Source organism: the organism of the source record quoted next (genome assembly GCF_019968955.1).
Source record: "MAG: Porospora cf. gigantea A chromosome Unknown PgA_NODE_173_length_31425_cov_415.714, whole genome shotgun sequence".
Lineage (NCBI taxonomy): Eukaryota > Apicomplexa > Conoidasida > Eugregarinorida > Porosporidae > Porospora > Porospora cf. gigantea A.
The window spans coordinates 20,281-31,425 of NW_027151450.1; the positions used below are offsets into that span (position 1 = coordinate 20,281).

An 11,145-nucleotide genomic window follows, 5' to 3' on the forward strand; every position below is an offset into this window, starting at 1 on the left:
GATCTGCATATCAACCGCCTCGAAGTCTCACGAGATGTTGTCGGTCGAAGTTCTCCTCACGGACGACACAGACCACCGCTAGACAGGGCGCCACCTCGCGTAGGTAGACACACTCACCCGAGGTGAGCTGCACGAAACACCTGGTCGGTTGGTCCACCGGCAAGTCTTTAGGGCTGTAGATGTCGCTCATCTCGATAGCCAGACCCAGTGTCTCCGAGGCTAGTGAGTATTGCTGGCCGGTGCAGACGCCGCCCATAGTTAACCGCGTTCGCAGGTCAATCAGAAACCCCGTCTCCAAACCCGAACATTGCACCAGGGTTGACAGGAGCTCCTCCAAGACGTCCCTGGAGGGTACCAGTCGTCTGACTATCGTAGACCACGCCACGTAGATAGTTTTGTCGTAAATAGAGGTCGAGAAAAACTGAAGGCGAGATCGGATTCCATCACGGTCTAGACGGCTTCTGATAGCCACCATGACTTCTCTGTCGTTCTCTTCCGCCGACATGTCTGATTTATGCAGCAGAAAGTACAGGTAGGCCTTGGGCTTAGCATCACGAACCTTCTTGGAAATCGCCAGCCATTGCTGAATGTCTGAGGACCCTCCTGCGGTCTCGAGATCCACCACAAAGGCCACGGCGGCGGCGTGTGTGAAGATGGTCGGGTCTACCTCGGACGTTTGTGAAAGCACGTGGCCTGGCATATCCACGATCGCGAGTTTCACCAGGGCTGTGGAGGGTACCACTACAGCGTAACACTGGTCCGTCTCCTTCAGGTGCAGTACCTCATGGGGTGCGTACTGTGAGTGAAACACCACACTCTCACCTGATTAAAAATCACGCTCACCATTGAGCTTTTCCCCCCTCCTGACCCTCCAATCACCAAGATTTTGCTTATGGTTTCGTCCGTCAGCAGGCCCGTCGCCGAAAATAGGTCAACTGATATCATCTGAATTGTCTTTTAGTCATCATCGAAGCTGGCGTGTGGAGTTTACTTGGGAAAGAGCAAAAGGCTGAATTACGTATGAGTCACCAGCGCAAGCGACTCCAACAAGACTTGGAACGCCTTGAGAAAGAGCAGAAGAAGGAGCTGCGCCGCTTTCGTGATCGACCGGACAAGGCTCATCAACTGCATCAACAATACGACGACCAGCGGAAGAAACTGCTTGAGGCGCTGGATTCCTTATTGACAAGCCCTCCAGGGGACAGCCCAGAGACTACCCAGCCCGCCTCGTTCCCACCGGCACCCAAGACGAAAAAGCGCCGGCGCAACCGGTTGTTTGAGGAACACGCGGCTCGTAGGGACGCTGCGGGTGTCGTAGAGGACACTCAAGCTATGGAGTTTTCCCTGCTGAAATGCGGCCTGGCTGAGAGGGGTTTGGACATTCACTCCGTACCTGGCGACGGTAACTGCTTGTTTCGGAGTGTGGCACACCAGCTCGGTCTGCGCGGTCAGGCGATGACACACAGCCAACTGCGCAAGCTAGCTGTCGCGGAGATGCGGCGAGATCACACGTGGTTTGCTGCTGTGCTGCCGGCTTCCGTCGAAGAGTTCACCAGTCTCGACGACTACGTCACCGCCCTCGAGACGACAAGCGCCTGGGGAGGTGAGCCGGAACTTGTCGCGCTCTGCCGCAGGCTGGAACTTCCCATCACGACTTATAGGCTCGCCTCGAAGACCAACACATTGCTCGAGACCACTTACGTGAGTATGCCTGCCGGCTTACACGCAGAACGACTCCAAGTCGCTGGCTGAACCCCTGCGCATCGTTTTCCACGCCACCTACTTGTCCCTCGGAGCCCACTACAATAGTGTCATTCAAAGATGTTAACTGTTGTAATTCCTTAATTCTCTATGGACCCACCGTGGAGTCGGTCACATCAACAAGATGTTCAGCGAGACGGGGGACTAAGCGAAGGCTACCGCTGGCCACAAGGAGAGAGCTCCGCGCCCTACGCGAGCCAGTTCCGTCCTCCACCTCCGCCGAGTCAGATTCGGCCTCCGCCGAGTCAGATTCGGCCTCCGCCGAGTCAGATTCGGCCTCCGGCCTACGACGAGTATCGGGGCCATGTTCCACGACAGTACCCGGCTTTACCGTACCCTTACGAGGCGCCCAGGCGACCCTCGCATCTCGAGGACACTCGGTACAGACGACAGGGGCCGCCTAGCAGGTTTTACGACGAGGGTCGAGCGCCTGAAGGGCCGCAAGACCGCATGCCCGAGGCGGAACGAAGGCATTGGCAAGACGACAGACGGCCGCCGCACGACTCACGAGTGCATGCATCAAGAAGGTTTGAAGCGCGGTTCGATCGACGACCAAGAGATATACCGAGAGACATGCCGAGAGACATGCCGAGAGACATGCCGAGAGACATGCCCAGAGACATGCCCAGAGACATGCCGAGAGATATGCCGAGAGACATGCCGAGAGATATACCGAGAGACAGAAGCATGCCACAACGAGATGCGCCACGTGAGGTTCATGAGCGGCGAGATTGGCCGGCACCCGAGCCGATCGAGATTAAACCCGACCCTGTGGAGTTCGATCCGACGTGTTTCCCCAGCAATCTGGAACAGGTTTTGGCTAACGTGAACTTGACAGAAAGCAGCATCACAACTGCCTCCGTGACCTTGCGGAAGTGGCCAGATAGGGCCAATGAGATTTGCGCTGCACTCGGCAGCGCGTATTGCGCTGCCGGGGATGTGAATCGACAGTTGGCGCTGTTCTTCCTGTTCAACGACCTTGTCCAGAAGGACAAAACCGCCTTCGTTAAGCCCGGTCTACTCTTTCTGCAACGGGCCCAGCAGGAGTTCCAGTCACAGGACGTCCCCGCTGACATAGTGCACAATTATCTGAAGACGATCGCTATATGGAAACAGCGCAATGTCTTCCCTCGAGCGGACTGCCGAATGATCCTTACTTGGTTTCTTCACTGGCGTTATCAACCACAGCCCACTGAAGACCAGAAGAGGCAGAAGCGAGCTGTCAACCGGCAGCGAATGGACTTCCTTCTCAGCGCAGGCGTATTTCACGTCATGAAAATCATCGGGGGGATTCAGTTAGCTCCTCAAGAGAGGTTCCCTGCTGAGTGGCAAACCGGACGGTGGTCAGCGGATATGGGCAAGACTAGTGGTTCCGCTCTGGCAGTAACGAAAGACGTAGCGGCGTCGTTGTCGTTGACGTCCGACAAGTTTTCAGAGGAGCAGCTAGAAAATGTCCCTGTGAGTCAGCTGCACCAACTGAAATTGTACTTGCTGGAGTCTCATGAAGTGCTAGCTGAGGAGATCGACCTGACAACGAAGCTCTTCATGAACCTCCAAAACCTAGCCATGCGCAATCAGGACTGCCTGGAGACTATCGTGAAAGACTACGACACCGGTGGACTAGGGACGCCCAACACTTGACAAGAGCATAACGTTGTGCCATAAGGACGCTTAGTTGCGAGTGTGAACCCTGAATTTCCACATTATCGATGTACTTTTTGGTTGATCTGTGGAAGAACATTTCCGTCAAGCCCTGCATGCTAGGGCCCCACTACGACCAGCACATCGAGAATATGCTGCGACAGGAAGTGGAAGGGCAGTGCACCGGCAAGTACGGGTATGTCCTGTCTGTCGTGAGGGTTCTGCATGCTGACAAGGGCAGAGTTCAGGATGGTACGGGGATGGTGGTGGTGCATGTAAAATACCAGGCTATCGTGTTGAAGCCGTTCAGAGGAGAAGTGGTCGACGCGGTGGTAACGCATGTGAACTCAATTGGCATATTCGCTAACTGCGGACCCTTCCGAATATTCGTCACCAAGACACTCATTCCTGAAGACTTTACGTTTCAGGACGGAATATGGACGGATGGAGAAGCTACTGTTAAACCAAACAGTGAAGTGCGCTTGAAGCTGCAAGGAGTGAAGTACGAAGGGTCAAGCATGGTTGCCGTGGGCACCATCAATGAGGACTACTTGGGTCCTCCGGAGCAGGACTAAGCATGTAAGCGGCGTTAAACCCCTCGACAAGTCTGAGCGCGAGTACGAAAGGACGAAAAGTGTGGAAGTTCGACAAAAAAATCAAAACCTGTCCACATTTCTGGATCTTCTCCAACGCAAAAATTAATCAAAACCTGTTAACATTTTTGGATCTTCTCCAACGCATCGGTGACAACCTGGGGAATAGTAGACGTATAGAGCTCCGCAGTGATTTTCTGGGTGGGCAAGACAACGACAACTGAAGGCACGCCATGCTCCGCCCAGAAACTGGTGAAAGTGTCATAGAACTCGTGCAGGCACGCACGGTAGGTAGCGTCCAGCTGCTCCTCGTCCATGTCATGGCGGATGGCCTTCGCTGGGCAGTGGCGACCCACGACGTCGATGTACGAGTCCGCGCTGTGTAGGGGTTGTGGCGAAACCAGCAGCAAATAAATGCCCTGCGACTTGACGAGGCGGTCTACGAACGCGGTTGACACAGGGTCAGGGTACTCGCTCTCGCACTGCGCCACAGAATGGCTCGTATGCACGGGAGGGTCCACATACACGAAGGGTCGAGGGAGTACTTGGTGCGGCAGCAGTGGCCGATTCTTGTCTTCGGGGCGGGGATAGCAGACCCTCTCCCACCTGGGATGTAGTTCGTGAATCCGCCCTGAAATCGGCTCACGTTCAACGACGTCGATGTCGATGCCGTGCCCTTTCAACTTCCCAGCCACCTCGTTGGCGAACTCAAGAAAATCAGTTCTAAGGGCTACACGGCCCAATCCGTACTTCGCCAGTAAGGAGTCCATGTTCTCGCAGACGACGTGGGCTTGATACACGTCTTTCGCGTCTACTAAACTGCCGTTGTAAAGGGCCTTCGGTTCCCAAACCATAGCCTGCTCTGCGAACGTAATTCGCCGGCCCTCAAAATCCTCCTGGTACGAACCAAAGTGCTTGGCAAACTTCCGATTGATTGCGTCCAGACTCAGTGGGCCGCCATCCGGCTGCGTAGAGTCGAAGTAATGGCTGAAGCCAGTCGTGAGCGTCACAGCCACTCGTGTATGTGCGTACACAGGGTCGTCTGCCCATGTCGCTGCCTGGTGGAAGAGTGCGCTGAACATATTACCCTCTAGGTCTTGAGACCTTTGCCAACCGAATTCGTCGTACAGCGCGTAATGCATGTAGTTCGATTGGCTAACGAGCGTGCGGACGCAGGATCCGCCAGACAGGCGCTGTCCGTCCAGGCCCTCCTGCCCCGGTACCTTCGGAAGGAGGTGGCTGGCGAAAACGAGGCTACTGCCAGTCACTACGTGAGTCTTGTCAAAGTATACTTGCAGACCGAACACGGATGGGCCGTGTACTTTTTCCAGCGACTGCAGCATGGTGTCAACTGCCCCCAGATCGCGCAGGGTATCCCACACATCACCATACGCGTAGTCAGCATCCTGACTCAGCCCCAGGTAGATCCCATGCTTTGCTCTGGGGTGGCAGTGACCCTCGGGGACTTTTAACACGCTGCCAGCGAGTGCAGGAACCGAAACCAAAAAAAACAATCCCCTGCGCATAAATTAGAAAATATGACCTCCGTGCTGCAGGGCGGTACTCTCAAGCGAACACTCTTCGTAGGTGGCCTTCAAGAGAGCGTCTCAAAGGATGTGCTGCGAGCTGCGTTCATCCCGTTTGGGGAAGTCCTTAACGTGGATATCCCAGATGACCGCATGACCAAGAAGCACAAGGGCTTCGGGTTCGTCGAGTTCGAGGAGGAGGATGACGCCGACGAAGCCATCGCGAACATGCACGATGCCGAGCTCTACGGTCAGGTCCTCACGGTCAACAAGGCCCATGCCCCACGGGGAAAAACAGATGCTCGCAGCAAGCCAGTCTGGGCTGACGACTTCTTCTACCGGAAGAGGCTCGCCTTGGAAGGCCTCGACGTGGACCCCGACGTTCTGGATGAGGAGCTGCTGAAGGCATCGGCGGAGGCCAAGTCTCGTTTGAAGGAGGAGCAGGAGAAGCACTATATCGAGAAGGTTAACTCCAGCCAACTCCGAAAAGACTACCCTAACCAACCTGCAAACTAGGTCGCCAAAAGCACTCGACCATCTAAAAAAATGAGACCACAATCAGATTCCCAAAGCTGAGTTGCCATCTGACATAGAACCACTCTATGTTCTGAGGATCTTAATTTTGAATGAGCCATTCATGATAAGCAACGTCAAAAGGTCGTCGTAGAAGTGATACATCAGTGGACTCGCTCCTTTTTCCTAGTCACAGAAGCGGTTGATGGCGTCGCTTGTCTAGCTGACCCGGATCTGATGAAAAGCGCCCAGAGGAGGAAGACCACGGCAAGGAATATGCCGGAGTTGAGGAGGAGATTCCTCACCCAAATCGGTGTCGTCCTGCCCCCAACAACGAAGTCAACATCCACTGGCACGACGATGTTGCTGCCCTTACGGAGGGCTCCGCCGCTTTGGGTCTCGAGAACCCTTGAGAGGACGATGGAGAGGCGGACGCCAGCTACTAGGACCTTGTTCTTCAAGGTCCAAAAGTGCTGGTTAAAATCTTGGTCATTGAATACGAAGCCGTCGGACACGACGTCTTGACCTTTCATTCGATATCGGCAGCTAATTGCGTGATCCCGTCAACCCTCACTAGTCAGCTCTGGATTCCAGTGCCCATCTATCGAAAGCCTTCAAGTTCTCTTCCAAAGTGGTTCCGAACTCCTCGGTCTGCGAGCGGACGTAGCCAGCCCCCATGCCATTGATATGGGTCCAGCCACCGAACCACCAGTTCGGCCGAAGCTGGACGGCCAGCTGAGCCAGCTCGTCGTTCCAGTAGTCCCAAAGGGTAACATCACGCTCGCCCTCTCGTGTAACTATCTTTCCCTTGATGTTCCTGCCCAAATTGTCTGATGCTTGTCCGAAGCTGAAGTGAAGGTGCATATCGGCCGTGAGGCCAACAAGGAACTTAAGGGCGTCGGCGTCGGTGAACTTCATATTGGGAGGAGAGGAGAACTTCTCCGAATATTCTTCTCCTGGAATAAACGTCGAATCAGAGAATGCCAACAAAATTAAAATCGTAAATGAATATCAATACAGAATATCAATAAATAAATATTCCTAGTAATCCAATATTCCGTACCCATGAGCCTGGAGTAAAAGTGCTTCATGGCTCCGACGAGGCACATGCCGTCGTCACAGAAGGAAAGGTCAACAGTCTTTGTCTCTTGCCCACAATTGTCCTCTGATTGCGGTTGTATGTGATAGGCAGACGTGGGATAGAGCTTTTCTACCTTGTGAGCCCAGAAAGCGACGTCTACGGCGTCCTTACCTCCCAGCATCCGTTTAAGGTTCGCCAGGGCCGGGCCTTTGATGCCCGACATGGCTGTCATGGCGATGGCTTCGTGTCCATGCTTGCCGAAGGCGGCCACCAGCCCGAAGAGCACTGCGCCGACAAGGAACATTTTATTTAGTATTATAAGATGGACCTGGCTTCGTGCTCACGTCTGGTGTTCGTCGTACTGCTTGACTGTGTGTGCTTTCCGTGCATCCTGCTCATCGTGCTGATTGCCAGAATGTCTCCCGCTATCCTATTTGTCCCCGCTGGCATGGCGCTTTTGCCCTCTCTCGCGAGCCACGTAGGCGATGCCAATCCCATGCTCCGATCCTTAACTATATTTCTGTTGCTGGTGGTCGCGGTATGCGACGCCTCGCCAGTTCAGAAGCTGCTGGCAGTGTTGATTGTCCCAGGGCCACACCTTCTCTTTAACATGAGTCGTGCACAGTACCTAGGCGGCCTAGCGTGGCATGTCCAATTTCTGATGCTCGGAAGTCTGTTTGTCCATGTGTTCTCGTTGGACTCGGAGGTCACCCTCCCTGAGAAGATGTACAACATTCCCTTGCTTTCCGCAGAAATTATATCCAGACACCAGCACGTGCTGCCGACCGAGCTGGCGAAGTACGCGATGTGGGCAGTGGGTTGTGTCGGTGGGTAAATGGCTACAACATGGACAGGCCTTTATGCTTTCCCCTGTCACGTGTGGGACGTCTTGTTGTCCCCCGAGTTTCAGTGCCACACCGAAGTTGTCGATGCGCCATTCGGTCACTTCCCTGTGGTTTTTCTTACGCTGAGCGCTACGGTTCATAGTTGTCTTTTAGCGTTACTGTTCTACGGCGGAATCGATCCGATGCCGCTTTTGATTCTAGCCTCCATGAACCTTATGGCGGGCGGGTTTCGATTGGCCAGCCTGCTGACCTCCATTGGTGCCGTGCTCACGCTGACTGAGGCACCCTCCGAGTTCTTTCCCTGGTCAGCGAGCGCTGGGCTCACTGACCGGCTTATCGCGGCGCTGCCAAGGAAGTCTTTTTGCGGAGACGTGGAGGAGTCGCCAATCCACCGAGTATGGTCACCTTCGTCGCTGTACTCACATTGTACCATATGCATGGAGCTGCTGCCAGTCAACAGGTGAGAGGGGCCGGACAAAGTATTCAGCACTGTTGTCGAGCTGCCGGATTGCTCCCACTGCTTCCATGACAGCTGCATCGAGACGTGGCTACGTGGACGACCGGTCTGTCCGAACTGTCAGACAACCGTGGACATTCGCAGACTGGCTAGGCGCTTTGCGCGCTTTTAAGTGCATTGCTGATTTTTTCGTTTGTTGTGCGCAGGCATTGCTTATTTTCAATACAGGACCTAAATCTCGACTAGACTGAATAGCATGCAAAAGTACTCTGATCCCTGCGGATTAGGAGATATTCTGCCGATTCAACGCTCGTTTCCCTTTCGCAGTAAACACCTAGAATCAGGGATGAAACAGATTAATGCACCTAGGATCATCTCACTCACGATTTAGTAACAAAGAACGGTAAGTTCAAAGGGGTCCAGATGAGTCGGACACACACCACAGCGACGACCCTTCTTGGTGAAGATCTCGACAGGGACGTCCTCAGTCTCTTCCACGTCGGGCACCGCAATCTTCTGATCGAGTGACTGTTGAGCTCGGATCTTCTCGAAGGCACTGCTCACCATCTGGCATTTTTTTAGCTTTCTCGAGCGCGCACTGATGAGGCTCTTGCCACAAACTACGTGCACTCCGAACTCGGCCCGTGCCAGCAGTTGCTCCTCTTGCCAGCACACGGACAGGTGTAAGTAGTCAAACGAGCATTCAATCTTCAGTCGACTGGAAGTTTATAAACGAGACCGTTACTTCAAGATGAAAAAGACAAAGCTCAAACTTAATATCAACGTGACGCTGATGACCAGGCTACTGATGGTTATCGCTTTCTGCCCACTGCTCATCCACGTGTGAGGTGGTGGCACATCGCTGTACTTGCAGTTCTCTTTGGGGAACGGTCGCACACCGTTCATGTTGCCAGCCCTACTGTAGTGGCAGACTAGGTAACCTTCATACTTCCCAGCGCATTTGCAGTTCATAGCGCACCCAAGATACGAGGTGCCAGACCAGACTGCCTGGGTCCAGTGACCGGTCTCTCCCCACGGAGATTTCACACCTCTTTCGCAGTCGTAGTAGCGGACCTCGCGCAGCCACATATTAACCCAATCGTTCATGTCTGGGGGGCAGTCACCTCGCATGGCGAGATTTTCGCCGTGATGACAGTTGGAGCAGCCCTTGCTGTCGTAGGTTCGGAAAGACGTGGAACTGTGCTGGTAGGAGCAGTGTTTAGCGTGCTCACTAGCCTTGTTCGCCAAGGCACTGTCCCATTGCAACAGACCCACTTTATACTTTCCTCGCTCGCGGTTATGAGCCCCAAGGAGTCCGTCTTGGTTTCCGCAACATACCAGCGGCAACAGCAACCAAAGCATTTAGACAATTCCCGCACATCTGCTTTTCTCTAGTGGGGTTGGCTGGGTCAGCAAGCGGGCCAGGGAGCAGTCCCTTGCGGTAGCGGATGCAACCAAATTATGGACTTTGACGCACGAAAACAAGAAGTGCTAAAGGGTCTAGACCGGAGCCTAAAGGGGTCTGTGGACGCTCCGTTGTGCGACTTCATTTCAGCAGTGAACCGCCACGCCGACTTCTGCTCTACGTCGTGCTGCAGTGGACGAGCCACTGTTTTTATGAGTTCAGGCGCGCCCAACGAGAAAAACAAGGGCTACATGACGCTGTCAAGCCACGAGACCATATCCACAGAGGACGTCAACGTCGACGACCCTAGTCCCGCATACTCCCAAACGCCGGCGCTGACTGACGTCGAGTTGCGATCAGCCGTTCTGAAGTTCGAGCCCGTGGTGATACACCTGGAGGCGAGATCGCTGGAGAGGTTAGTGCAGCTGCTAGACGTGGCACGTAGAGCTGGGCTGAAGAATAGTGGGGCCATGGGCCTCGGACCCAAGCGCTACATCATGGCTTTTCGCGGCAGTAGCCGCCTCGAGGCTCCACTTCTGGTTGACGGACAACGACTTTACACGGTCGTGGATCCGTTGGTGGAGGAGGTTAACAAGCGCTTCGCAGTGAATCAGAGGCAAATCGACAGGCTGGTTGCCGCCTGGGAAGCGGTCTTCGGACATACCGAGGAGCCACAGCCAGCCGCTCCGTTCCCGTTGTGCTGGGCGCCGGCAGCTGATGGTGGCGTTCTCAGGAGATGGGGGCACTGCAGCGTGGTACTCTCCGGGCTGGTAGTGGTAATAGGCGGCTTCGGAGGAGACAAGGTTCTTGGCCGACAGAAGCACCTCGCTATCTACGACCCTGCCACCCGAGATTGGAGCCCCCTAGAGACTCCTGGGCCAGCCCAGCAGATGGGCAGCTGTGCCGTGAAACTCGCGAACGACCGAGCAGTCGTTTACGGAGGCCGTAGCCATCCCGGTCACATTAGCGATGAGGTTTGGCTGCTAACAGTGTACTCCAAGACCGATGCCGTTTGGGAGCCCCTCGAGGTGGAGGGCCAGAGCCCCGCTGGCCGGCACCGCCACTCTGGTCTCCGGACCTCGCGACACCGCGTGGTCTTCTTCGGCGGTGTGGTGTCTCCCGACTCAGGCTCTCCCAACGGCGTGTCAGGCGACTTGCTGGAGCTCACTCTGTCGGCAGGCAAGGCACAGTGGTCCGTCCTGTCAAATGCTGGGCCGCGGCTGCATTCTGCCGGCTTACTCGAGAACGACCTCGGCGAGCTCTTGGTTATCGGCGGTTACCGACAATCCCACCTGGGAACTATGAGCACGGTTCACACGTTCA

At 54.8% G+C, this 11,145-nt stretch overlaps 11 protein-coding genes across 20 annotated transcripts; 6 read left to right on the forward strand and 5 right to left on the reverse strand.

The window, feature by feature from the left end:
* Positions 1-10: 10 nt before the first annotated feature.
* On the reverse strand, positions 11-945 carry KVP18_004186 (uncharacterized protein; the record flags this gene model as incomplete). Of its 2 annotated transcripts, none has more annotated exons than XM_067956556.1 (2): positions 11-796; positions 844-945. In XM_067956556.1, 2 exons carry the CDS (start codon positions 943-945, stop codon positions 11-13), a joined length of 888 nt encoding a protein of 295 aa, XP_067812092.1. The 2 variants fall into 2 exon arrangements, with proteins under 2 accessions (XP_067812092.1, XP_067812091.1); XM_067956555.1 differs by having other exon boundaries at positions 823-945.
* A 75-nt stretch (positions 946-1,020) lies between these two features.
* On the forward strand, positions 1,021-1,828 carry KVP18_004189 (uncharacterized protein; the record flags this gene model as incomplete). 2 transcript variants are annotated; one of them, XM_067956560.1, is made up of 2 exons in its annotated part: positions 1,021-1,701; positions 1,730-1,828. In XM_067956560.1, the coding sequence occupies 2 exons, from the start codon at positions 1,021-1,023 to the stop codon at positions 1,826-1,828; spliced, it is 780 nt and encodes a 259-aa protein (XP_067812096.1). The 2 variants fall into 2 exon arrangements, with proteins under 2 accessions (XP_067812096.1, XP_067812095.1); XM_067956559.1 differs by having other exon boundaries at positions 1,021-1,752.
* Positions 1,829-2,334: 506 nt separating this feature from the next.
* On the forward strand, positions 2,335-3,402 carry KVP18_004191 (uncharacterized protein; the record flags this gene model as incomplete). 2 transcript variants are annotated; one of them, XM_067956564.1, is made up of 1 exon in its annotated part: positions 2,335-3,402. In XM_067956564.1, the coding sequence occupies one exon, from the start codon at positions 2,335-2,337 to the stop codon at positions 3,400-3,402; it is 1,068 nt and encodes a 355-aa protein (XP_067812100.1). The 2 variants fall into 2 exon arrangements, with proteins under 2 accessions (XP_067812100.1, XP_067812101.1); XM_067956565.1 differs by having other exon boundaries at positions 2,449-3,402.
* A 68-nt stretch (positions 3,403-3,470) lies between these two features.
* KVP18_004188 (uncharacterized protein) lies at positions 3,471-3,977 on the forward strand (the record flags this gene model as incomplete). Its single annotated transcript, XM_067956558.1, has 1 exon — positions 3,471-3,977. One exon carries the CDS (start codon positions 3,471-3,473, stop codon positions 3,975-3,977), a length of 507 nt encoding a protein of 168 aa, XP_067812094.1.
* Positions 3,978-4,114: 137 nt separating this feature from the next.
* Positions 4,115-5,521, reverse strand: KVP18_004193 (uncharacterized protein; the record flags this gene model as incomplete). Of its 2 annotated transcripts, none has more annotated exons than XM_067956567.1 (1): positions 4,115-5,521. In XM_067956567.1, one exon carries the CDS (start codon positions 5,519-5,521, stop codon positions 4,115-4,117), a length of 1,407 nt encoding a protein of 468 aa, XP_067812103.1. The 2 variants fall into 2 exon arrangements, with proteins under 2 accessions (XP_067812103.1, XP_067812104.1); XM_067956568.1 differs by having other exon boundaries at positions 4,115-5,338.
* Positions 5,522-5,533: 12 nt separating this feature from the next.
* On the forward strand, positions 5,534-6,037 carry KVP18_004174 (uncharacterized protein; the record flags this gene model as incomplete). Its single annotated transcript, XM_067956531.1, has 1 exon — positions 5,534-6,037. One exon carries the CDS (start codon positions 5,534-5,536, stop codon positions 6,035-6,037), a length of 504 nt encoding a protein of 167 aa, XP_067812072.1.
* Positions 6,038-6,198: 161 nt separating this feature from the next.
* KVP18_004180 (uncharacterized protein) lies at positions 6,199-6,567 on the reverse strand (the record flags this gene model as incomplete). Its single annotated transcript, XM_067956542.1, has 1 exon — positions 6,199-6,567. The coding sequence occupies one exon, from the start codon at positions 6,565-6,567 to the stop codon at positions 6,199-6,201; it is 369 nt and encodes a 122-aa protein (XP_067812081.1).
* A 40-nt stretch (positions 6,568-6,607) lies between these two features.
* Positions 6,608-7,419, reverse strand: KVP18_004173 (uncharacterized protein; the record flags this gene model as incomplete). Its single annotated transcript, XM_067956530.1, has 2 exons — positions 6,608-6,990; positions 7,098-7,419. The coding sequence occupies 2 exons, from the start codon at positions 7,417-7,419 to the stop codon at positions 6,608-6,610; spliced, it is 705 nt and encodes a 234-aa protein (XP_067812071.1).
* Positions 7,420-7,437: 18 nt separating this feature from the next.
* Positions 7,438-8,424, forward strand: KVP18_004183 (uncharacterized protein; the record flags this gene model as incomplete). Of its 3 annotated transcripts, XM_067956547.1 has the most annotated exons (2): positions 7,531-7,942; positions 7,970-8,424. In XM_067956547.1, 2 exons carry the CDS (start codon positions 7,531-7,533, stop codon positions 8,422-8,424), a joined length of 867 nt encoding a protein of 288 aa, XP_067812086.1. The 3 variants fall into 3 exon arrangements, with proteins under 3 accessions (XP_067812085.1, XP_067812086.1, XP_067812087.1); XM_067956546.1 differs by lacking the exon at positions 7,970-8,424 and having other exon boundaries at positions 7,438-7,950; XM_067956548.1 differs by lacking the exon at positions 7,531-7,942 and having other exon boundaries at positions 7,951-8,424.
* Positions 8,425-8,804: 380 nt separating this feature from the next.
* Positions 8,805-9,779, reverse strand: KVP18_004190 (uncharacterized protein; the record flags this gene model as incomplete). Of its 3 annotated transcripts, XM_067956561.1 has the most annotated exons (2): positions 8,805-9,135; positions 9,163-9,779. In XM_067956561.1, 2 exons carry the CDS (start codon positions 9,777-9,779, stop codon positions 8,805-8,807), a joined length of 948 nt encoding a protein of 315 aa, XP_067812097.1. The 3 variants fall into 3 exon arrangements, with proteins under 3 accessions (XP_067812097.1, XP_067812098.1, XP_067812099.1); XM_067956562.1 differs by lacking the exon at positions 9,163-9,779 and having other exon boundaries at positions 8,805-8,984; XM_067956563.1 differs by lacking the exon at positions 8,805-9,135 and having other exon boundaries at positions 9,159-9,779.
* A 99-nt stretch (positions 9,780-9,878) lies between these two features.
* On the forward strand, positions 9,879-11,145 carry KVP18_004179 (uncharacterized protein; the record flags this gene model as incomplete). Of its 2 annotated transcripts, none has more annotated exons than XM_067956541.1 (1): positions 9,879-11,145. In XM_067956541.1, a coding segment is annotated over one exon (1,267 nt), but the record flags the coding sequence as incomplete, so codon positions are not given. The 2 variants fall into 2 exon arrangements, with proteins under 2 accessions (XP_067812080.1, XP_067812079.1); XM_067956540.1 differs by having other exon boundaries at positions 9,879-11,132.